A 26,072-nucleotide genomic window follows, 5' to 3' on the forward strand; every position below is an offset into this window, starting at 1 on the left:
AACAGAGTCTGAAAATTCTTTGGAATAACCCTAATAACATCTAAACCAGAAAGCGAATGCTACATACCTGTAGAAGGTATTCTCCGAGGACAGCAGGCTGATTGTTCTCACTGATGGGTGACGTCCACGGCAGCCCCTCCAATCGGAATCCTTACTAGCAAAGTCCTTTGCTAGTCCTCGCGCACCCGCGCGCACCACGCATGCGCGGCCGTCTTCCCGCCCGAAACCGGCTCGAGCCGGCCAGTCCAGTATGTAGCAAGACAATACAAGGGAAGACACAACTCCAAAGGGGAGGCGGGCGGGTTTGTGAGAACAATCAGCCTGCTGTCCTCGGAGAATACCTTCTACAGGTATGTAGCATTCGCTTTCTCCGAGGACAAGCAGGCTGCTTGTTCTCACTGATGGGGTATCCCTAGCCCCCAGGCTCACTCAAAACAACAACCATGGTCAATTGGGCCTCGCAACGGCGAGGACATAACTGAGATTGACCTAAAAAAATTTACCAACTAACTGAGAGTGCAGCCTGGAACAGAACAAACAGGGCCCTCGGGGGGTGGAGTTGGATCCTAAAGCCCAAACAGGTTCTGAAGAACTGACTGCCCGAACCGACTGTCGCGTCGGGTATCCTGCTGCAGGCAGTAATGAGATGTGAATGTGTGGACAGATGACCACGTCGCAGCTTTGCAAATTTCTTCAATGGAGGCTGACTTCAAGTGGGCTACCGACGCAGCCATGGCTCTAACATTATGAGCCGTGACATGACCCTCAAGAGCCAGCCCCGCCTGGGCGTAAGTGAAGGAAATGCAATCTGCTAGCCAATTGGATATGGTGCGTTTCCCTACAGCCACTCCCCTCCTATTGGGATCAAAAGAAACAAACAATTGGGCGGACTGTCTGTGGGGCTGTGTCCGCTCCAGGTAGAAGGCCAATGCTCTCTTGCAGTCCAATGTGTGCAGCTGACGTTCAGCAGGGCAGGAATGAGGACGGGGAAAGAATGTTGGCAAGACAATTGACTGGTTCAGATGGAACTCCGACACGACCTTTGGCAAGAACTTAGGGTGAGTGCGGAGGACTACTCTGTTATGATGAAATTTGGTGTAAGGGGCCTGGGCTACCAGGGCCTGAAGCTCACTGACTCTACGAGCTGAAGTAACTGCCACCAAGAAAATGACCTTCCAGGTCAAGTACTTCAGATGGCAGGAATTCAGTGGCTCAAAAGGAGGTTTCATCAGCTGGGTGAGAACGACATTGAGATCCCATGACACTGTAGGAGGCTTGACAGGGGGCTTTGACAAAAGCAAACCTCTCATGAAGCGAACAACTAAAGGCTGTCCTGAGATCGGCTTACCTTCCACATGGTAATGGTATGCACTGATTGCGCTAAGGTGAACTCTTACAGAGTTGGTCTTGAGACCAGACTCAGACAAGTGCAGAAGGTATTCAAGCAGGGTCTGTGTAGGACAAGAGCGAGGAGCAAGGGCCTTGCTGTCACACCAGACGGCAAACCTCCTCCACAGAAAGAAGTAACTCCTCTTAGTGGAATCTTTCCTGGAAGCAAGCAAGACGCGGGAGACACCCTCTGACAGACCCAAAGAGGCAAAGTCTACGCTCTCAACATCCAGGCCGTGAGAGCCAGGGACCGGAGGCTGGGATGCAGAAGAGCCCCTTCGTCCTGCGTGATGAGGGTCGGAAAACACTCCAATCTCCACGGTTCTTCGGAGGATAACTCCAGAAGAAGAGGGAACCAGATCTGACGCGGCCAAAAAGGAGCAATCAGAATCATGGTGCCTCGGTCTTGCTTGAGTTTCAACAAAGTCTTCCCCACCAGAGGAATGGGAGGATAAGCATACAGCAGGCCCTCCCCCCAATCCAGGAGGAAGGCATCCGATGCCAGTCTGCCGGGGGCCTGAAGCCTGGAACAGAACTGAGGGACTTTGTGGTTCGCTCGAGATGCGAAGAGATCCACCAAGGGGGTGCCCCACGCTTGGAAGATCTGGCGCACCACTCTGGAGTTGAGCGACCACTCGTGAGGTTGCATAATCCTGCTCAGTCTGTCGGCCAGACTGTTGTTTACGCCTGCCAGATATGTGGCTTGGAGCACCATGCCGAGACGGCGAGCCCAGAGCCACATGCAGACGGCTTCCTGACACAGGGGGCGAGATCCGGTGCCCCCCTGCTTGTTGACATAGTACATGGCAACCTGGTTGTCTGTCTGAATTTGGATAATTTGGTGGGACAGCCGATCTCTGAAAGCCTTCAGAGCGTTCCAGATCGCTCGCAACTCCAGGAGATTGATCTGTAGACCGCGTTCCTGGAGGGACCAGCTTCCTTGGGTGTGAAGCCCATCGACATGAGCTCCCCATCCCAGGAGAGACGCATCCGTGGTCAGCACTTTTTGTGGCTGAGGAATTTGGAAAGGACGTCCCAGAGTCAAATTGGACCAAATCGTCCACCAATCCAGGGATTCGAGAAAACTCGTGGACAGGTGGATTACGTCTTCTAGATCCCTAGCAGCCTGAAACCACTGGGAAGCTAGGGTCCATTGAGCAGATCTCATGTGAAGGCGGGCCATGGGAGTCACATGAACTGTGGAGGCCATGTGGCCCAGCAACCTCAACATCTGCCGAGCTGTGATCTGCTGGGACGCTCGCACCCGCGAGACGAGGGACAACAAGTTGTTGGCTCTCGCCTCTGGGAGATAGGCGCGAGCCGTCCGAGAATCCAGCAGAGCTCCTATGAATTCGAGTCTCTGTGATGGGAGAAGATGGGACTTTGGGTAATTTATCACAAACCCCAGTAGCTCCAGGAGGCGAATAGTCATCTGCATGGACTGCAGGGCTCCTGCCTCGGACGTGTTCTTCACCAGCCAATCGTCGAGATATGGGAACACGTGCACCCCCAGCCTGCGAAGTGCCGCTGCTACTACAGCCAGGCACTTTGTGAACACCCTGGGCGCAGAGGCGAGCCCAAAGGGTAGCACACAGTACTGGAAGTGACGTGTGCCCAGCTGAAATCGCAGATACTGTCTGTGAGCTGGCAGTATCGGGATGTGTGTGTAGGCATCCTTCAAGTCCAGAGAGCATAGCCAATCGTTTTCCTGAATCATGGGAAGTAGGGTGCCCAGGGAAAGCATCCTGAGCTTTTCTTTGACCAGATATTTGTTCAGGGCCCTTAGGTCTAGGATGGGACGCATCCCCCCTGTTTTCTTTTCCACAAGGAAGTACCTGGAATAGAATCCCAGCCCTTCTTGCCCGGATGGCATGGGCTCGACCGCATTGGCGCTGAGAAGGGCGGAGAGTTCCTCTGCAAGTACCTGCTTGTGTTGGAAGCTGTAAGACTGAGCTCCCGGTGGACAATTTGGAGGTTTTGAGGCCAAATTGAGGGTGTATCCTTGCCGGACTATTTGGAGAACCCACTGATCGGAGGTTATGAGAGGCCACCTTTGGTGAAAAGCTTTCAACCTCCCTCCGACTGGCAGGTCGCCCGGCACTGACACTTGGATGTCGGCTATGCTCTGCTGGAGCCAGTCAAAAGCTCGCCCCTTGCTTTTGCTGGGGAGCCGCGGGGCCTTGCTGAGGCGCACGCTGCTGACGAGAGCGAGCGCGCTGGGGCTTAGCCTGGGCCCTGTAGAGGTAGATGCTGAAGGCTGCCGGCGGGAGAACTTGTCGAATGCGGTATCCCGCTGGTGGAGATGCTCTACCACCTGCTCGACCTTCTCTCCAAAAATATTGTCCGCACGGCAAGGCAAGTCCGCAATCCGCTGCTGGAGTCTATTTTCCAGGTCGGAGGCACGCAGCCATGAGAGCCTGCGCATCACCACACCTTGAGCAGCGGCCCTGGACGCAACATCAAAGGTGTCATACACCCCTCTGGCCAGGAATTTTCTGCACGCCTTCAGCTGCCTGACCACCTCCTGAAAAGGCTTGGCTTGCTCAGGGGGGAGAGCATCAACCAAGCCCGCCAACTGCCGCACATTGTTCCGCATGTGTATGCTCGTGTAGAGCTGGTAAGACTGGATTTTGGCCACGAGCATAGAGGAATGGTAGGCCTTCCTCCCAAAGGAGTCTAAGGTTCTAGAGTCTTTGCCCGGGGGCGCCGAAGCATGCTCCCTAGAACTCTTAGCCTTCTTTAGGGCCAGATCCACAACTCCAGAGTCGTGAGGCAACTGAGTGCGCATCAGCTCTGGGTCCCCATGGATCCGGTACTGGGACTCGATCTTCTTGGGGATGTGGGGATTACTTAGTGGCTTGGTCCAGTTCGCAAGCAATGTCTTTTTCAGGACATGGTGCAAGGGAACAGTGGACGCTTCCTTAGGTGGAGAAGGATAGTCCAGGAGCTCAAACATTTCAGCCCTGGGCTCGTCCTCCACAACCACCGGGAAGGGGATCGCCGTAGACATCTCCCGGACAAAGGAAGGAAAAGACAGACTCTCGGGAGGAGAAAGCTGTCTCTCAGGAGAGGGAGTGGGATCGGAAGGAAGACCCTCAGACTCCTCGTCAGAGAAATATCTGGGGTCTTCTTCCTCTTCCCACGAGGCCTCACCCTCGGTGTCAGACACAAGTTCACGGACCTGTGTCTGCAACCTCGCCCGGCTCGACTCCGTGGAGCCACGTCCACGATGGGGGCGTCGAGAGGTAGACTCCCTCGCCCGCATCGGCGAAGCTCCCTCCGCCGACGTAGTCGGGGAGCCCTCCTGGGAGGTGGCCGCAGTCGGCACCGCACGCGGTACCGACGTCGGGGACCTCACCCCGGGCGATGGGCCAGCCGGCGCCACGCTCGACGGTACCGGAGGCGCAAGCACCGCCGGTACCGGAGGGGTAGGGCGCAACAGCTCTCCCAGAATCTCTGGGAGAACGGCCCGGAGGCTCTCGTTCAGAGCGGCTGCAGAGAAAGGCATGGAGGTCGATGCAGGCGTCGACGTCAGAACCTGTTCCGGGCGTGGAGGCTGTTCCGGGCTGTCCAGAGTGGAGCGCATCGACACCTCCTGAACAGAGGGTGAGCGGTCCTCTCGGTGCCGATGCCTGCTGGGTGCCGACTCCCTCGGCGACCCAGAGCTCTCGGTGCCGACGCGGGGAGGAGACCGGTGTCGATGCTTCTTCGACTTCTTCCGAAGCATGTCACCGGAGCTCCCCGGCAACGACGAGGAGGACGTAGAATCCAGCCGTCGCTTCCTCGGGGCCGAGGTCGAAGGAGGTCGATCTCGGGGGGGCTGTACCGCAGGAGCCCTCAGGGTAGGGGGAGACCCACCCGAAGGCTCACCGCCACCAGCAGGGGAATGGACAGCCCTCACCTGCACTCCTGACGATGCACCACCGTCCGACGACATCAGCAGACGAGGTCCCGGTACCACCGACGCCGATGCAGCTATCCGATGTCTCGGCGCCGATGCAGAGGGCCGATGCCTCGATGCACTCGATGCACTGGCAGCCGAGGATGAAGGTCTGGACGCTGACGACGTCGATGCACTCGATGACCCCGGTGCCGATGCCGACGAAGAGCCCGAGAACAAAACGTTCCACTGGGCCAATCTCGCTACCTGAGTCCGCCTTTGTAACAGGGAACACAGGCTACAATTCTGAGGACGGTGCTCGGCCCCCAGACACTGAAGACACGAAGAGTGCCTATCAGTGAGCGAGATTACCCGGGCGCACTGGGTGCACTTCTTGAAGCCGCTGGAAGGCTTCGATGTCATGGGCGGAAAAATCACGCCAGCGAAATCAAAATCCGAAATGACGAATTTGAGCACCAAAAACTTTGAGGGAGAAAAATCTCGACCGAGGCCGAAAAGAGGCCTACCCCGACGACGAAAGAAAACTTACCGGGGCAAAGACTGGAAGTACGGGAAGGGGCAAACGAAACCCAAGGGGGTTTGCGGAGCACTTTCCGAACGAATTGAAAACTTTTCCGAAGAAAAAACACGTCGATTTGACAACGGACGCGCGAGGTCGACTCTCCGGGGCTCGACACGGCAAAAAACACAGCCGTACCGAGTGCGGACGAAAGAAGACTGGCCGGCTCGAGCCAGTTTCGGGCGGGAAGACGGCCGCGCGGGTGCACGAGGACTAGCAAAGGACTTTGCTAGTAAGGATTCCGATTGGAGGGGCTGCCGTGGACGTCACCCATCAGTGAGAACAAGCAGCCTGCTTGTCCTCGGAGAATATATATAATAATAATGAAAGATCATATTTTACCACCAAGCAAAATAGCCTCAGCACACATGGACTTCAGTTAATGAAAACTAAAACTAAAGCCACAGTGCTTTTAGAATGGCTGATTTTGCACCACATTTGGAATGACAGCTGATGTCATATTTCCACAGAAAGGCTAATTCCTAAGGAGCTTAATCATCCCAAATTTACAGAATTAAATTCCAGCTAAACTTTTGTATCAAAGCATTTATTTGGAGCACTCTGTTTACCATATAAACTACTACGCAATATCATAACTGCTTTACATGCAATCAAATTACATAAACACACACAAAAAAGAGAATGCAAAGAGTAGCCCCGCCCCCAGACTACCTTACAATTCCTGGTGGTTTAGTGGTATTATTCAGGGTAGGAGTGATCCTCAGTCACTCTTGCCCATCTCAGCTCAACTCTCAAAATGGCTGCCATGACCTCTTACATTTTTCTAGGTTTTTATGCAAGTAAATAAAGACCACATGGCCTATACAGTCTGCCCATCCTGCAGTCTTGCGAAATTGCCACTAGAGGTCGTAGCAGCCATTTTGAGAGCAGAACCAGCATAAGCAACTGGGGATCACTCCTGCCCTGACTACACCCCTAGACCACCAGGCAATGTAATATAGGTCTGAGCAGGGTACCTACAGGTGGGCAGGGGGAAGAGGCAACTCCTGGTCGGAGGTGAGGAGAGGGAGGGAGGGCGACAGACAGGACAAAAAACACATTTTCAGCTTCCACAGTCAGCTTCAGCCAAAACTGAAACCTTGGCTGTAGCCTTTCAGCCAAAAAAGGTTTGAGGCCAGTTTCGGCTCTGTAACTGAAACTCGGTCAGCCTCTACTGCTGGCCCAGTAAATCAATAACCCAGCATGGAATAAGAAGGGAAAGAGGGGGACAATATTGCTTAGTGTATGTCCGATGTGCATAGCATAGGTGGGACCTCAGTTTCTCAGAACAGAGTCAGTAGTAATGAAAGGAAATACATAAGAGCATAAGAGTAGCCATTCTGGGTCAGACCAATGGTCCATCTAGCCTAGTATCCTGTTTTCCAAACAGTGGCCAGTCAGATCACAAGTACCTGGCAGAAATCCAAATGATGGCAACACTCCATACTACAAATCCCAGGGCAAGCAGTTGCTTCCCATGTATGTCTCAATAGCAGACTATGTATGGACTTTTCCTCCAGAAATTTGTCCAAACATTTTTCAAACCCAGATACGCTAACTGCTGTTACCACATCCTACAGCAAAGAGTTCCAGAGCTTAACTATTCGTTGAGTGAAAAAATATTTCCTCCTATTTGTTTTGAAATTATTTCCATGTAACTTCCTTGAGTGTCCCCTAGTCTTTGTACTTTTGGAACGAGTAAAAAAAAATCAATTTATTTCTACTCTTTCTAAACCACTCAGGATTTTGTAGACCTCAATTATTCTCTCATCATCCTTCTCTTTTCCAATTTGAAGAGCCCTAACCTCTTTAGCTTTCCTCATACGAGAGGAGTTCCATCCCCTTTATCATTTTAGTCGCTTTTCTTTGAACCTTTTCTAATTCCGATATATATTTTTTAAGATACGGTGACCAAAACTGAATGCAATACTCAAGGTGCGGACGCACTATGGAGCAATACAAAGGCATTATAGCATTTTTGGAGTTTCACCATCTCTTTCCTAATAATTCATAGCATCCTGTTTGCTTTTTTGGCCGCCGCTACACAGCGAGCAGAAGATTTCAGCGTATTATCTACAATGACACCTTGATCTTTTTCTTGAGTGCTGACCCCCAAAGTGGACCCTAGCATCAGAATCATTACTTATTAAGAGAGACGGTGGAAGCGTGGAATGGCCTCCTGGTAGAAGTGGTTGAGATGAAGACTGTATGATATCAAGAAAGCTTGGGATGGAGATCTGACAGGCTGAACTGTTTACCTACTTCAGGAGATTGGAGAGGCTCACTAGAACATCCCTACTGGTGTGAGTCCCCAAGTGGAATAAAGCGGCATCCTTGGCATGGCATGTGCCCATTGGCACATGATCAAAAGGGCAGGTCCCACCCATTTGGCGCAACTGAGGAGTGGGTTTCCTTGCTTCTCTCCATGGGGAAATGCAAAGGAGTTCAGAAGGGACCTGCACAGCTTGCTATTATTCAGGGACCGTGGATTTCCATCTTAAGCAGGTCTTGCCTGCTCAACCACCGCTGACTGAGTATCTCTTTCTTATCTGGAGTGTCTTTTTCCCCCAGGGGTCTTGCCCAACCCCAGCAACAAGTTCTTCCTATTGGTGTGGGCAGCCCTCAAGTGGGTGTTGCCTTGGAACCACAGGGGTTATTACTGTGAACTCTACCTCCTTGGGTCAGCAAGCTCCAAGTATAAGTCTCCAAGAAGTAGTAAAGATACCGTCTCCGGTTTCTCTTTCACTTCCCTCTGCTGTTCCACCTCCCCTTAGCTCTTTGCAGGAAGTTTCTTTGAAAGACATTTTGTTTGATATAAATCAAGTTGAGAACTCTCTTCAGGACAATCTTTCTAATTTGACCAGATTCACAGAGGAAAACAGTAACTAAACTGATCAATAAATTAGATTGCCAACTTGGTAAAGTTGAAACTCAAATGGGTACTGTTACTGCTATAACTGCCACAATGGTTATGGACAGTTTGCCCACCCATCCTCAAATGGAATCTCTTGAAAATGTATTAAGAGCTAAGAACTTGCATATTCTGAAATTTACAATGGCACATTTTTTGGCACCATTAGAGGTCTTTAAGATTTATATGAAAGATGTGTGGCAGTTAACCTATGACTCAATGGTTGCAAAACTGCATTTGCCTTCTGGAGTTAGAAAGTCTGAAGATAGGGAGGGAGCTTGTAATATAATTGCCTCAGACAGCTTACACTTATCTAGATTTCTAGAATTCTCATAGGAGCCAATTACTAAAAGAGTAACCCTTTTGGTGTCTTTTTACAAGGAAGAACATGAGATGCTTATTTTGAAGACTTATTTTTTCTAAAAGAGATGTGCTGTTCTTTGATCAGGAAGTCCCTGATGTGGCTAGACCTACTCAACTACATTTTAAGCTTTCCTGCAGCTCAGGTCCTGGGTCCCTGGCTGCGGGAGCTACTTTTTCCTTAAGTTCCCTTGCAAATTTCTAATCACATTAGGGAGCAATTCTTATACTTTCCTGGATTCTTCCCACTTGGAGAATTTTTTGTGGGAGAAAGAAAAAAAAACTAACACTGAATAATTTATTGTTTGAAATGTTTTGCAGGTTAGATAAGGCATTAAGAATAAAGTATACTGTCTGATGTAGATGATGGGAATTTCTTTTCATTCTTTTTTCTATCAGATCTCCATAAAGTAGACATATATGAGTATTGTTTTCTTTTAAATTTGTGTGATGATTTATTACAAGCATATTTCTGGTATTATGTAATTGTAAAGTTTAATTAAAAAAAAAAAAAGATTGGGACAAGTACATATGATCTCTAAGAAGAGGAAGGGATAGTAGATTGACCTGCTGGCAATGGGAAGTGCTGTTGCTCTATGTGAAGTGCACCAAATCTGTTTAAGCATGGAATTTGGTTTCATGGAAAGCATAAAAATCCTCTTTAGCTCTCACCTCTGATGCAGCCTGTTAAGGCGAAATGTAGCCATGTCAAGTGCTTTGTTTTAAATAAATTGCACTTTTTTTTACTATTGCTGTTCTGCTTCTGGTTGTTTCTTACTACAGTTGTTTGCAGATCGCTGCCTCTCTGTTGTATTGCAATTACACAGTAGTGGCAGTCATCATAGAGCCTGTGAGCCAGTGAAGGTTCACAGACCCTTACCCCTCCTCCTGCATGGGCTTCCTACTAAGCAGTGGTTTAGCCTCAGGGGGCCCGAGGCCTGGACCATCCCCTCTCCACTTTGGGTTCAGGCCCCCTCCAAAACTGCCCCTCCAGTCAAAGAGATTCCCTGCCCGAACCACCCCTCCTCCTTGTACTGTTGTAGGACAGAGGAAGTCAGTGGCATATTTCCAGCCACTGACATGGCGCTCCTTGTGCATGTTTAGTTCAAGCAAAAACTGATAATGCGCAGAGAGTCCTGGCATCGGTGGCTAGAGACATGCCACCAATTTCTTCTGTTCTGCAGCAACACGAGGAGGAGTGGGGCAGTTCTGACAGTTAATCTCTTTGGCTGGTGGGGCTTCGGCATCCCCGCCAGCAAAGGTACTATTTTTAACACAGGGGGAAGGAAGGAGGAGGAAATGCACTGCTCCCCAGTCCATCCCTGGACCCTCCCAAAAATAGATGGCTGGCTATGCTCCTGCTGCTAAGACTGGAAACCCATGCACAGTATGTGTGACTGAACTCACAGACCCAAGGCCCTGTGTTGACTGCCAACACCACAGCTATTTTGAGTGAATTAAGGAGAAACTGGAAGAGTATGCACACACACAGACTCTGCACCTTCCCTCACTCCCTTCCCTTACTGCTCAATGAATCCAGTTGCAGCTATCTAGCTCCATTCACAGATAAAGTGAAGATACCTACCTGTAGCAGGTATTCTCCGAGGACAGCAGGCTTCATATTCTCACAAGTGGGTAGTCGATCCAGAGTTGCCCGGATTGGTAGGATACCAAAGAAAAAAAGGACAAGAGTTTTCTTGAGCATGAGCAGCACTCCAATGCGGATGCAAAAGTGCCTTCCCACCCGCAGTGCAACCATGCCTCTCAGTTTAATACAAAAGCAAAAAATGACATAAAAAGTGAAGAAAAAAAACTCCTCCAAGGGGAGATGGGTGGGACTGTGAGAATGTAAAGCCTGTGGTCTTTGGAGAATACCTGCTACAGCTAAGTATGTTTGCTTTCTGCGAGGACAAGCAGGCTTACATTTCTCACGTGGGGAATGCCTAGCATTCAGGCTCACAAAACAACAAACAGTGGTCAATTGAGCCTCACAACAGTGAGGACAACGCAGATTAACCTGAAACTATATACAACTAGATGAGGGTGCAGCCTGGCACAGAACAAAACGGGCCTAGAATGGTGGAGTTGGATTCTAGATCACAAACAGATTATGCAACACTTAGTGCCTAAACCGACTGTCGCATCGGGTATCCTGCTCAAGGTAGTAATGAGATGTGAATGTGTGGACTGAAGACCACGTCGCAGCTTTGCAAATCTCTTCAATGGAGGCTGATTTCAAGTGGGCTACCGACGCAGCCATGGCTCTAACGTTATGAGCTGTGACATGACCCTCCAAAGTCAGCCCAGCTTGGGCATAAGCGAAGGAAATGCAATCTGCTAGCCAATTGGAAATGGTGTGTTTACCAATGGCAACTCCCCTCCAATTGGGATCAAAAGAAAAACAACTAGGCGGATTTGTCTGAAGGGCTTTGTCCACTCCATGTAAAAGGCCAACACTCTCTTGCAGTCCAAAGTGTGCAAGCTGCTTTCACCAGGATGGGCGTGAGGACGGTGAAAGAATGTTGGCATGATAATAGACTGATTCACATGGAACTCCGACACCACCTTTGGCAGAAACTTGGGATGCGTGCGGAGGACTATTCTGTTATGATAAAACTTAGTATAAGGTGCATCCGCTACTAAGGCCTGAAGCTCACTGACCCTACGAGCTGAAGTCACCAAGAAAACGACCTTCCAGGTCAAGTACTTCAGATGGCAGAATTCAGTGGCTCAAACGGAGCTTTCATCAGCTGGGTGAGAATGACATTGAGATCCCGTGACACTGGTGGAGGTTTGACAGGGGGCTTTGACAAAAGCAAACCACTCATGAAGCGAACAACTAAAGGCTGTCCAGAGATAGGCTTACCTTCTACACACTGATGATAAGCACTAATTGCACTAAGGTGGACCCTTATGGAGTTGGTCTTGAGACCAGACTCTGATAAGTGTAGAAGGTATTCAAGCAGGGTCTGTGTAGGACAAGGAAGGGATTCTATGGCCTTGCTGTCACACCAGACGGTAAACATCCTCCATTTAAAAGAAGAACACCTCTTAGTGGAATCTTTCCTGGAAGCCAGCAAGACCCGGGTGACTCCCGATAACCGGTGCCTTACTCTACGTTGGTGACCTCGATGCCAATGCCGAAGAACCGGACTGTGCTCCAAAAAGTTTCTTGCATTCAGCCTCTTGGGCAATTTGGGTCCTTTTCTTCATATGAAGCCAAAGGACACAATTTGCCAGGCTATGGTCGGGACCGAGGCACTGGATACACCAAGAATGTGTGTCAGTACCCGAGATGGTCCGGTTGCATCGGGTACAACGTTTGAAGCAACTAGGAGTTTTCGATGACATGGAAGGAAAAATGGCTTCAGCAAAATTAAGAGTCATGATTGTGCCTGAAAAGAGGGTAGAAGGCACGAAAACAAGAGACCCGTCCAAGCGACCCACGCCAAAAAACAAAAGAAACAAACGCAAGCCAAAAGCTAAGAAAAATAAGGGACTCTTTTCTTCTTCTTTTTTTTTTTTTTAAATAATGAGAAAAAATAAAAACAAAGAAATAAAGAAAGCAGGAACAAAAACACTGCCGAAGACATGAAAAATTAGCTCTCCCAGGCGTGTGAAGAGCAATGAGAAGAACCGCCACTTCTCACGTGGAGAAAACAAAGCTGAGAGCTGCAGTCGCACTGTGGGTGGGTACTAGCGCATGCACATTGAAGCGCTGCTCTCACTAGAAAGCTCTCATCCTTTTTTTCTTAGATATTCTACCAACCCGGGCAATGCGGGATCGTCTACCCACTTATGAGAATGTAAGCCTGCTTATCCTCTGAGAATAGGAAGAGAGCAAGCAGTGTAGGGCATTAATCAGCTCCTGAACCAGAAATGCAAACCCCACTCAGACTGACCACTTTTGATTATATTCCAGCCTCAGATAATTTGAACCACCTACTAAAACTACCATTAAAACTTAATTTAGGACCTCTTTTATCAAGCTGTGCTAGTGATTCCTTGTGCGGCAATTCCAACGAAGCCTATTCACTTTGAAAAGGCTCCGTCAGCATTGCTGCACGGGAACCACTAGCGCATCTTGATAAAAGAGGCCCTTAATGTTATTCTAACATACATTTTTAATGTAAATTAAATCCATAAAGTATAATTATTCACTCACATGGAACACTCCCAGATCAATTAATAAACTTCCCTAACGGGTACAGAGCAGAAGCAGAATGTTTCATTTCACAACTTGTGAAAAGACAAAAAAAATCCAGTGTGTCAGCAACTACTAAAATTTTACAGAACTGATAAAAAATATTAAAAATGACTGATTAAATTAAAAAATTAACAAAATAACTAGGGTTAGATGCTAATTGCGATTAATGTGTTACTAAAAATTTAACTGCACTTAATGATTAACAGTGTGCTGCCCACCTTCGGCTTCCCAGTTTACCTCGCCAGCAAGTCTTTGGCCCTGCAGCACCAGCAGCAGGCCTTTCCCTCTGACTCATCCTGCTTCGGTGCAGGCCACAGACAGCCTTTCCGTACAGCTGCTGCTGGTGCTGCAGGGCCAAAGATTTGCTGGCAGGGTAAACCAGGTTGGAAGGGAAGAGGAGAAAGGGACGCCAGATCGTGTGTGTGTGGGTGTGTGTGTGTGGGAGGGAGAGGGAAGGAATTGAAAGAGAACCCCCGGGGGGGTTGGGCGAGAGTAAGAGAGAGATAATGGGGTGGAGGGGAGGAAGGAAGAGAGAGGGAATTGGACCTGGAGGAGGGAGGAGTAATTGGATCTTTAATCCATGGCCCAGCCCCCCCCCCCCAAAGCTACAGTACCTGCTCAATGGCTGGTAAGGTAGCTGAAGCCCTGCCAGGCAAAGAAATCCACTGCCTGAGTCACCACCTTCCTCCTCGTACTGTCTCAGCAGCGAGAAAGTCAGGGGGGAGGCCTCCAGCCTCCAATCCCCAACCATGCTCAGCTCATGGATGAACTAAGTATGATCAGGGAGTACTAGCATTGGCAGCTGAAGGCACTCTGCTCATATCCTCGCACCTGAGGCAGCACAAGGAAGAAGGGGGTTGCTTAGGCAGTGGATTTCTTTGACTGGCAGGGCTTTGGCATCTCCACCAGCAAAAGGTATGATATCTAATGTAGGGGGTGGAGGGGGAAAGGAAGTGCATGCCCTCCCAGTCTATATGAGCATATGAGTCGTTATGCTCATATTAGCCGTCTCCTCAAGTCACTTCACTGGCTTCCTATCCGTTTCCGCATACAGTTCAAACTCCTCTTATTGACCTATAAGTGCATTCACTCTGCAGCTCCTCAGTACCTCTCCACTCTCATCTCTCCCTACATTCCTCCCAGGGAACTCCGTTCACTGGGTAAATCTCTCTTATCTGCACCCTTCTCCTCCACCGCTAACTCCAGACTCCGTTCCTTTTATCTTGCTGCACCATATGCCTAGAATAGACTTCCTGAGCCGGTACGTCAAGCTCCATCTCTGGCCATCTTCAAATCTAAGCTAAAAGCCCACCTTTTTGATGCTGCTTTTAACTCCTAACCCTTATTCACTTGTTCAGAACCCTTATTTTATCATCCTCACCTTAATATTCCCTTATCTCTTGTTTGTCCTGTTTGTCTGTCCTAATTAGATTGTAAGTTCTGTTGAGCAGGAACTGTCTCTTCATGTTCAAGTGTACAGCGCTGCGTATGTCTAGTAGCGCTATAGAAATGATAAGTAGTAGTAGTCCACCCCTGTGCCCCCCCCCACCCCCAAAATGGACTGCTGGCTATGCTGCGTGATTAATCGCAAGACTAAAAGTTTTAATGTAGTGATTAATCTCAATTAAAACTTTTAAGCGAAATGCCCCTAAAAATAACAATTTAAATTTTTAATGAGGAACCTTCAGAATCATAAATCACCTTACGTCCACAAAAAAGGTGAATGAGCTTTCATTAGGATCTCAGAAGCACCATACTAACAAATGCTTATTTGTGTTCATGTGCCCAATGTGTTAAATCAAAAGTGTCGATCAGTTCTTCATAAAAAGCTAAATACGAAAACGTTACTTATCTGTCCTTGCAAAACTCTACGCAGAGAGCAATCCAAGGTGTAGTCACTGTTCTGAAACAGCCAGCCAATTCTTTTGCACCCACTTAATGTGCAACCTTAATCTGCACAGTCGCCTGACTCTGTGGCTTTGGTTGCAGAAACTGTTTCTAGGGGACATGGGTGGAGACAATTACGCTCCCACCAACTCTTAAGCGAATCCATTCGTAACTCAGTGCTATATGCAATTTTTGGTTTTGGTATTTATATCCAGTTGTTGAGGACTGATTTGGGGATTTGTCATTTTACAACTCAGCATACAAACATTCTATTCAAATTCCTGTGTTGCTGTCATTGATATGACACTAAGGCCCTCCAAGGCCCTCCACTGCCAGACACCGTTTGCAAGGCTTTGTGTTACTTTACACAGACATTCAGAAGTTTACCATACCATACCACCAACAAGTCCAAGAATTCAAACTGTATCAGCTTTACCTATGAAAAGTCAGCACTGCAAATATTCTAAAAACTGCAGTACACCGCCAACTGAGCAAAGAGGACAGGCTGGACTACTATGGATTATAAGAATCCATCACCTTGGTTACATGTGCAAAACACAGAGCATCACCTGGTAAAGAATAAGACTGTGCATTAGAAACAAATACACAGGCAAAAAAGGAAGCAGGAAACACGCACACAAATCTGTGAGCAATGGAACAGTGAAGAAAGATTGAAATGCATTTTATTTTATACTTTTATACTGAGCAAATTACAAAGAAATGCACATGTTAAAAGCTGACATTTTATTACCTAAAAAAATGAAAATAATGTTGGTACCTTTCTTGTCTGTATCAGTCTAGTTTTCTATTTAGGTTGGTCCTGGTCTCTTTACTATTTCCTCCCTCTTCTTGGTTTTCACCTACGTCCTCATCACTGTTCCCTCTAAGCTGAGTGGGAGTTTTCCACGTATAAAGTCTTGTCAGTGGGGGATACTGTTTCACTATCACATATTTAATAGTGAGGGACAGGCAAGCTCTGCAGGACTTTAGGGAACCCGACTGAAAACACAATATTGAAGAAACAACAGAGCCCCGCTGGCAGCAATGCAGTTGGACTCCTGTTCACTTAGAAGGAACAGTGCCCCCCCCCCCCCCCCCCCGGGCCTCAATTTCATCTTATGTTTCTTTATGTTCTGTTTTCCCATTCTACCCTACATCTGACATTGATTCTTCTATTCCCCCCCCCCCCAATTCTCTCATCTGCCTTTTTATCAGGCAGTTCATGCCTCCTTTCCCTCCCCCCCCCCAAGTCTTTGGTCTCCCTTTTTTAACTTGATATGTTTACCTGCCAAATGCTTTAAATTTCCTCTCTTAGGATTCTCTTTCTCACTCTTGTCACCTCTAAATTAGACTACTGCAACTCTTTATACCATGGTTTGCTGCTTGCCCAGATTAGGAAACTTCAGCTTATTCAAATTACTGCCACTAATTTGATAAAAGGAAATTTGAACATGTTTCACCTCTATTTATTTCTGAACACTGGGTATCCATCTGATATTGTATTCCAACTAAATATCTATCTGGTCCTCCAACTCTAGTCTACCAGTATTCTTATTCAATCTTTGATTCCCTATACTCCTTGAACTATATGTTTCTCACAACATCATCTTCTCACTGTCCCTTCTTATCACTACATCTGGAGGAGTAGCCTAATGAACAGTGTCGCAGGTTTTGATCCTGGTGACCTGGGTTCGATTCCCACTGCAGCTCCTTGTGACCTTGGGCAAGTCACTTAACCCTCCACTGCCCCATGTACAAAAAAAAACTTAGATTGTGAGCTCTCTAGGGACAAAGTATCTGCATATGTGTACAGCTTTGCATATGTCTAGTGGCGCTATAGAAATGATTGTTAGTAGTAGTAAACACACCTGCTTGAATGTTAATGCCCCCATGCTCTGGAATAATTTTCCTTAGGATTGAGCCACCTTTCCAGACCTTTCCTTGTCCCATATCTTGACACAAGCATTTCCACAACTTATTAGAATATCCCATAATCTGGGTCCTTAATTTGCTATAGACAGCATGCTACCCTTTGTTGTTCTTTTTTTTTCCACTCCTTCTTCCTTTCTTTCCAGAATTGTAATTTTTTTCCCTATCACCTTATTTTGTATTTTTTTTGTTAGTTTAGAATTGCTCCCCCCCCCCCCATTTTATTTTTTAAAAAACTGTTAACCACTTAGATATCTTGTTATGACTGTTGTATATCATAAGAAAATAAGTATTGCCATATTGGGACAGACCAAAGGTCCATCAAGCCCAGCATCCTGTTTCCAACAGTGGCAAATCCAGGTTACACACACCTGGCAAGATCCCAAAATAGTACATTTTATGCTGCTTATCCTAGAAATACTCAAACCAATGCAAAATAGCAGAGAATTTCAAACGAGTTAGCTTTGTAAGTTTTCTACGTGAGGTAGAGTCTCATATGTTAACACGGCTAAATAATTTCACTCAACAGTGAATCTTTGCTCGTGTACGTTTTTAATCATAGACTCGTCCCCCCACCTACCTTTATCTTTTATACTTAATTCATAAACATGCTTGCAATTGTAACTCCATTACTACTTTCATAATACATATATTAAGCACACAGCACTTATCTGTGCAGATTGGTGAGCACTTACAACCCGACAGGTGCCTGTTTCGCTCTGCTTTGTCAAGGGGGAGTATCACCTAATCGACTTACTCACTACAGTGCCTGTGTGTGCCTTCTCGATTTAAGTTGTATGTTATTTTATTTCCTTTATCTCCAGTAGCTGGAAAATTGGACTCCTTTTGTGGACTTTAAAGAATGCTAATAGAAAAATGTTGCATTATTTTCTTCTTCTTCCCTATTTGAGGGAAACATTTCCTTAGGTTTATAATATTGTATTAGCAGAATTTGCCTGTCAAGTGATTTAGCTTGTTATATGTATGTTAATAACTATAAATAAATTAAAAAAAATACTTTAAAAACCCATAAACAAAATAAAAAATAAGCAATGATAAAGGGGGTGGAATGGCTCACTTATGAAGAAAGATTAAGCAACTTAGAACTCCTCAGCTTGGAGAGGAAACAGCAGATATGATAGAAGCCTTATTAAATCATAAGTAGGGTGAAATACTATTACTACTACTTATTTCTATAGCGCTACTAGACATACGCAGAGCTGTACACTGAACATGTAAGAGGCAGTCCTTGCTCAGAGCTTACAATCTAATCAAGACAAACAGGACAAATAAGGAATAAAGAAATTACTTAAGGTGGGATTAATAAAACAGATGTGGGTACTAAACAAGTGAATAGGGGTTAGGAATTAAAAGCAACCTCAAAAGTTGGGCATTTAGCCTAGGTTTGAAGACAGCCAGAGCTGAAACTTAACGTACTGATTCAAGAAGTTTATTCCAGGAGTATGGTGCAGCAAGATAAAAGGAATAGAGTCTGGAGTTGGCAGAGAAGGGTACAGATAAGAGAGATCTACCTGATGAACAGGAGTTCCCGGGGAAGAGTGTATGGAGAGATAAATGGTTCTAAGGAGCTGCAGAGTGAATGGACTTGTAAGTCAATAAGTGGGGTTTGAACTGTATATGAAACGGATAGAAACCAATGAAATGACTTGAAAGGGCTAATATGAGCGTAGCAACACTGGCGGAATATAAGATTGAAGGGGAGAGAGATGGCTTAGTGAGAGACATGTGAAAAGCAAGTTGCAATAGTCTAAGCGAGAGTTGGTAAGAATGTGGATAAGGGTTTTCGTAGTATGCTCAGAAAGGAAGGGACAAATCTTGGTGATGAGTTAGAGAAAGAAACAACAGGTTTTAGCAGTCTGTTGGACATGTGCATACTAGAGAGAGGAGTCAAAAATGACCCCCCGAGGTTACAAGCTGATGAGACAGAGAGGATGAGAGTGTTACCCACACAGTCAGAGAATGGGGGAAGAGGAGAGGTGGGTTTAGGGGGAAAGATAAGAAGTACAGTCTTGGCCATGTTTAGTTTCAGATGCTGGCAAGACATCCAGGCAGTAATGTCAGACAGGCAGGCTAAGACTTGGGCCTGGATTCCTGCTGAAATTTCTGGTGTGGAGAGGTAGATCTGGGAGTCATCAGCATAAATGTGATAATGAAAACCATGGCAGGAGATCAGAGCACCAAGGGAAGAAGTATAGATGGAGAAAAGTAGAGTTATGAGAACTGTTAAATTTGTAGTATATGAAAGCAAATATAGGAAAGTATTTTTTATTTCACCCAACATACAACTAAAGTTCTGGTTAAGGCTAATTGTATGGCTGGCTTAAAGTAAAGGGTTTGGAAGAACAGGTCCATTACCTTATTAGCCAAGTTGCTTAAAGCATTACCACCTCTTATATCTGGTAGTAAGCAATAGGGAATCAATCATTTCCCTATGATATGCCAGATACGTCGAAGTGACTAAAGAGTTGGCCAGTGCCAGAAACAAGATGCTGAGCTGCATTCACCACTTCATATGTAGAAAAAGGTATAAACCAAACTTCTACACACTTTAATAGATGAATTTAAATAGGAAACTACTTTAGTCCAGGTTACTCTCTGTTAACATTAATACAGATGGGTGTGAAAATAATTTCAGTGAGCTTCTGTGCACTGCAGGCAGCCCAATAATAACCAGTTGAATGAGTCAAGAGAATCCTTGGGTCTTCTACGAAAAATACCAAAAGCTAGGAACACCTCATATACTTAAGTGCCAATGTCAGCTTTAAGTGTACTCAGCCAGAGACAACAGGATGCTCTTACTGGGAAGAGCATTTAAATGAGATGCAATGAGTAATATCAATAAACACTGTTACAAAAGGTTCCATGATAATAGTTTTCTAGTATTCTAATGGCCACATTTGTGATCAATAATACAGTAAATGACAGCAGATAAATAAAAACTGTCCAGCAAGTTCACTTTTGGAAGTGGAGGAGTGGCCTAATGGTTAGTGCAACAGGTTGCAGACCTGGGGAACTTGGTTCAAATCCCAATGCTGCTCAATGGTCGGCAGTGGGTCAAGATCCTGGGCAACCGGGTTCAATTCCCTCTGCAACTCCATGTGACCCTGGGCAAGTCACTTAGTCCTCCATTGCCCCAGGTACAATATACTACTTAGACTGTGAGCCCATTAGGGATAGTGCAAGTACCTGTACAATTACTACTACTACTAATCATTTCTATAGCACTACTAGACATATGCAAAGCTGTACACTGGAAAATTTGTACCTGAGGCAATGGAGTGTTAAGTGACTTGCACAAGGAGCAATAGTGGGATTTGAACCAGCCACTTCTGGATGTCAAGAGCAGTGCTCTTACCACTAGTCCACTCCTTCACGCTGTATGTAAACTTCCTCAACTTGTGCTCGAAAGAGGCAGTATATCAAATTTAAAAAAAAAATGTACATATAAAATCCCCTTTTGTTAACATAAAACCAAGTCCCTTACTTAGCCACTGACATTCTACTCCTTCCTGCAGCCCCAGAATCCTCAAGGCCTTTGGCCACAAATCAGGATGGGTTTTATACTTTTGGTATGATTACTTGCCCGAAGGCACCATATATTTCAAAGCCCCGTGAATATTTAGTTTAATAATGCATGTATTCTTGTTGAAGGAGTAACCTTGGTTAGTGCAGTGGACTTTGATCCTGGAGAACTGGGTTGATTGCCACTACAGCTCCTTGTAACTCTGGGCAAGTCACTTAACCCTCCATTGTCCCAAGTACAAATAAGTACCTGTATATACTATGTAAACCGCTTTGAATGTAGTTCGGGGAAAAAAAAACAACACAGAAAGGAGTAGATCAAGTTCCATTTCCCTTTCTCATTCATCATCACTTGGTGCTTGAAGTGTGGCATAAAAAATTAAATACAAAGTAAACAGAATGACCATAAATTTAATAATTCATATACTATCATGCCTAATTACAACCACCATACTAAACCGGATAACCAGCTTAAAGAACCTGTATGTCCTTGAACTCTTGATGACAATCCTTCCAGCTACCCTCTCATTCCAAAAACACCTAGTCAAACCTCCCCTTTCATAACCATATTAACTCCCCCCTAAAATAAAATCAATTAAACATCTGGGAAGACAGCCATGTCTAAGTCATAATGGAAAACTACAGGGGCATCTTGACAACGCAAGAGCTTAGGAGTAGAGTACAAAGTGCCACAGATAGGGAGGGAGGGGCTCCCATTAAAATCAGAGGGTTTTTTCAGGGGGGGGTACTCAGTGGTACTGCTACCGGCACCTTTTTAACTACTTGCTAAAACTGACCCATGGTCTCACAGTATTAATGAAAGAACCCAGGTTCTGCATATCCTAAATGCACACGCTGCCCCCACACTAGTGAAGCTGTGTCTGCAGTCAGTCCCCCCAGGACTAGGGGAGAATGTGGAGGTGCATTCTGGTTTTACCCCACTACATGTATGGACTTGTAGTCTCTGATTTTCATACAGAAATCTAAACAAATACACACATGCAGTTGTGTAAATCAAGACTGGATCAGCTCGTCTATGCCAACTGGAGCTCTAGCCATAGGATGAGCCCTGAACTCCCTGAAAGCCCTTTCAACTTAATAAATCACAATCAAAACCTGCAATCGGTGCCTTCCTCTTCTAAGCTGTAAACATAGGGGTGAACACTAACCAATGGCTTTATCACGTGTGCCCTCTGGTGGCCTAAATGTGGCATATCACCGACTCTACGTAAAAAAAAGACAAAACTATCGGTGCAAGGATTACACACTACCACGTTTAGGAGGTATTATAAAGAATAACATGTTTTACATGCAGAAAGTAGATATTATAAAATACATGGGTCTCGTGAGCTTTAAAACATGTGGGCAATGCACAGCAGAAAAATTACATCGCTCAACAGACTAAAATGTGTTTAATGACTCTCTACTGACATCTGCAGGTAAGCTTCTATAATACACTATAGACCAAATCTTTTTGGAGAAATTTTCCCTAGTCTGTCAAAGGGGAAGTGGCCACAGGAGGGTCGGGGGTGTTCCCAGAAATTAGGTGCAATGTTACAGGATACCTGCATTTGCACTCCTAACTGTCATGAGTTGGGCACTAGCATTTACACCAGCCTTTGGAAGCTGTAAATGTTCACACCCAAAGTTAGGCATGAAATGCATGCTAAGGGGGTCTTTTACAAAGCTGCGCTAGCATTTTTAGCTTGCGGTAAAAATCAGCTGGCATTAAACGCTGCTTAGAGGGAACACTGATCCTAGATCAAGGAAGAAAATCAGGAGAAGAAAAGATGATCCCTTCACCCCCTCCCATTATACCCCTTCTAATTCCCTCACTCCCTCTTTCCTGTTCCCCCCCCCCCCAATCCCCTCGGGAGAGGAAAAGCATCAGGACACGTCAGCTAACATTTCTTTAAATTAAGGAGCCTAGATACTCACCTGAGGCCCCCCCCCCCTTTTAACACGAGCGAGCGAGAGCGTCATTGAAGTTAGTTCCCAGAGTATTCAAAAAAATGTGAAACGCTGGCCACCGTCAGACTGTTGCGGTGGTGAACTGAACATACGAAAGTTAAGCATTGTTTACTCTAAATGATTCTTTGAGAAGAATTGAGTTTTTGGAATTAAAATAAATTACACTGGAGGTTGTTTTTTTTTTTAATGCTGATTGTAGACATAGGAAACCCTGAACACCATAAATAGACAAACTGGCAAGGGTTGACTGAGGCTTTTTCTCTCAAATGTTCATAATTTGTACATGCCCTTACAGCAAAAAATATATTGGTGTGAGATATATAGTGTTTGAAATTAGATAACATGAAACAGTGTCAGAAATATACACATTTAACAGCACTATAGAACAATCATAACACAGAAATATGAAAAATGTCTGTACAATACAAACAGTACTATAATAGACAGCACAGAAGAAAATGTAAATAACAAATAAGAAGTCAGTTTAATACCAAATAAGCACACATTAGAACATTCAAATAACACAGATATGCTAATGCTGTTCCGAAGATATAATGAAATATCTTACTATGTAGCCAAGGGTCCAAGTGCCAATATAAAGATAGGGATAAGATGCATAATGCATGGAAATATTGGCAGCACGCTGTACCACACCAAGAAATCCCACACAGCTGGCACACATCTGTAGCTCTAGATGGGGCCTGCTCAATTTCACCTCCAAATCCTGTTTGAAAGCTGCAACAGTGTCAGATACATAGAATTTGGAAAAAGTGGGTAGGGGGAAGGGTTGAGGGTTAAGAACAGGAGACAGCAGGGCATGAGGCTTTAACTAAAAGGAATGTATACACTTTACCTTGTCCATGGCAATTATTCAGCTCAGCTAACAGCTGATTGAAGTCATCTTGATGTGCTATCCAGCCGTCCTATAAAGAGAATTAAATCTATCAAAGACAAAGCCTCTAAACTGTAAATCCAACAATGCATCACTAAAAGAGGAAGAGAACAGAGATGAACCAAGGCAAAGACAAGCAACAACAGCTTTTCTCTTGTTGGGCCAGGACTGTCAACAGCTACTCCCAGTTTTTCTTTTGTTGAGCCAGGACTGTCAACAGCACCTCCCAGTTTGGGCCTGTCCCTACAGAAGTGACCCTTTGCCTCAAGACACCCTACAAGACTTAACACTGAAAGTACAGCGGCACACTTTCCAGACTAATTGACTTCTGTAAAATGTAAAGAGAATCAGTTATTGTCTGAATGTACAACATGTGAAAAAAGTGAACAAACTGATTAGGCACTTTCCAGTGGTTCACTTATACATGAAGACTGCTGCCTTGCTGAGACAAATCTACTATTATCTCATGCAGGAAGATCTAAAAGCAATAATCTGAAGATAGTGAACTCTAGCACCCAGGCTGAGTCTAAAAAGGGACACTTTTTAAAAACTCTAATTTCTGAAGATCTGTCTGTGTTGTTGCACTCCTTAAATCATTAATGACAGCTCATATCGTCCTTCTCATAATCTCCTTTACATTCTCTAACTTCTTCTAAACAGCCAACATCCCAAATAGTAACAATGACATAACTGAAAATCCTGAAGAAAGGACACACACATTTCTCATATTTCGAGTCAGGCCATGGGACATCCAGTTAGCAAAGAGATGTCATTTTTGAAAAAGGTACCCTTCTATGGAAACAAAGTGGCATTCCTCGAGTCCTGCTCCCAGAAAATTCTGCCAGCATAGGCCACAGACTGCTGGGAAACCAGCCATGGTGCCTGGAAGCTTATAACAATTATTTTTATTTTTTTAGTACCAGCAAAAGTATCTGGCTTTCTTGTTCAGAAAAGAGCTTTCAAAACAGAGAGCAAAAGACTGTGGTGCAAATGTGTAGTCATGGGCGAGACCGGGTGGGCAGGAGTACACCCAGTAGGACAGCACCCTTGTCAGGGTTTGTGCTGGAGGGAGCAGACAAACAGGGTCATGGTCTCTCTCTCCCCCTCCCATCTGTCTCAGAATCTAGCATCACTCCCCCTCAATTGATCCTGTCTCCACTCTCATCCCCCTCCCCTATCTACCTTAACATATGTCTTTGTTTAGAGGGATTTCTGAAAGCAATTCACTTAAACTGCCTCAGCTGACCCTGAAGCCTTCCCTCTACCATATTCTGCCCCTATGGAAAAGGTAAGTTGCATCAGAGGGAAAACTTCAGAGGTCAGCTGCAGATAGCATGAGTGAATCGCTACCACTATCGGCAACCTCTATAAACAAAGAAACATGTTAAAGTAGGGGAAAGAAAGTGATACTAGATTCTGGAGCAAATGAGAGGAGAGAGACAGACAGAGAAGACCATGGGAATGAGGGAAGAGAGGAGAGATGTTGGACCACAGGGGTGGGGGTGGAGTGGAAGGGACAGGGAGATGTCAGGATATGGGGATGAGAAGGGAAGAGATACTGGGCTACAAGAGTGGAGGTAAATTCTGGGAATGGTGGAATCAAGCGAGAGAGACCAAAGAGATCTGGGTGGCAAGGAGATGTGTCAGATGACGACAGAGTAGAAATCTGTAAGTCTGAGTAGATGAAAGATGAAAAGGAATAGGAGAGTGGAAAAGAAGTGAGATGGAAAATGGGAGAGCTAGAGGGAAGGAGGAGATGGATAGTTGATAGGTAGACGAATATAAAAAGAAGAAGTAGCTGACCAGTGTGACATTGTAGCTTTGAGCAGGCAACGCGTGGACAGTTCGAGGGTGTGTTCCTGCTCCCATTGGAGTCCTGTCTGGTGATTTATTCCCCTCGCTGCAGCGGAACACAACCATAGGCTCACCCTTCAGAGCCTATTGAGGAGCTTAACATCTACAGGGAAGAGTAAGAAGGTTAAAGGCTTCTGCTGATGTGGCTGCTAAACCCGCCCCTGTCCATGGACTGATGGACCAGCATGCTCGGGTGTAGGTGGTGGAACCAGACTCTGTTCACTTGAGTACTCTTTCCTCCCCTGCATCCTCCACCACATCAGGAGTTCATACTCCACCTTCTCACTCAGCTAGCCTTGTTGAAAGAGAAAGCAGCTCGCTAATATCGGTGGGCCTGGTAATCTCTACCATGTTTCTCAGTCTGAGGTACATAAGTACATAAGTAATGCCATACTGGGAAAAGACCAAGGGTCCATCGAGCCCAGCATCCTGTCCACGACAGCAGCCAATCCAGGCCAAGGGCACCTGGCAAGCTTCCCAAACGTACAAACATTCTATACATGTTATTCCTGGAATTGTGGATTTTTCCCAAGTCCATTTAGTAGCGGTTTATGGACTTGTCCTTTAGGAAACCGTCCAACCCCTTTTTAAACTCTGCTAAGCTAGGGGGGGCGTTCCAAGATGGCGACCTGAACGCTGCTGTTGAGAGCGGTTCGAGAAGCGCTGGAA

General features: G+C 46.0%; 1 protein-coding gene across 1 annotated transcript in view; it reads right to left on the minus strand.

Moving 5' to 3' along the window:
* The window catches only part of PINX1 (PIN2 (TERF1) interacting telomerase inhibitor 1), a 268,784-nt gene that overhangs the window by 209,566 nt on the left and 33,146 nt on the right, over window positions 1-26,072 (minus strand). The window contains exon 4 of the mRNA XM_030195563.1: window positions 23,511-23,580. Coding sequence (XP_030051423.1) covers window positions 23,511-23,580 — 70 coding nt within the window. The remainder of the gene's footprint in view (window positions 1-23,510; window positions 23,581-26,072) is intronic.

Source organism: Microcaecilia unicolor, chromosome 3 (assembly GCF_901765095.1).
Source record: "Microcaecilia unicolor chromosome 3, aMicUni1.1, whole genome shotgun sequence".
Lineage (NCBI taxonomy): Eukaryota > Metazoa > Chordata > Amphibia > Gymnophiona > Siphonopidae > Microcaecilia > Microcaecilia unicolor.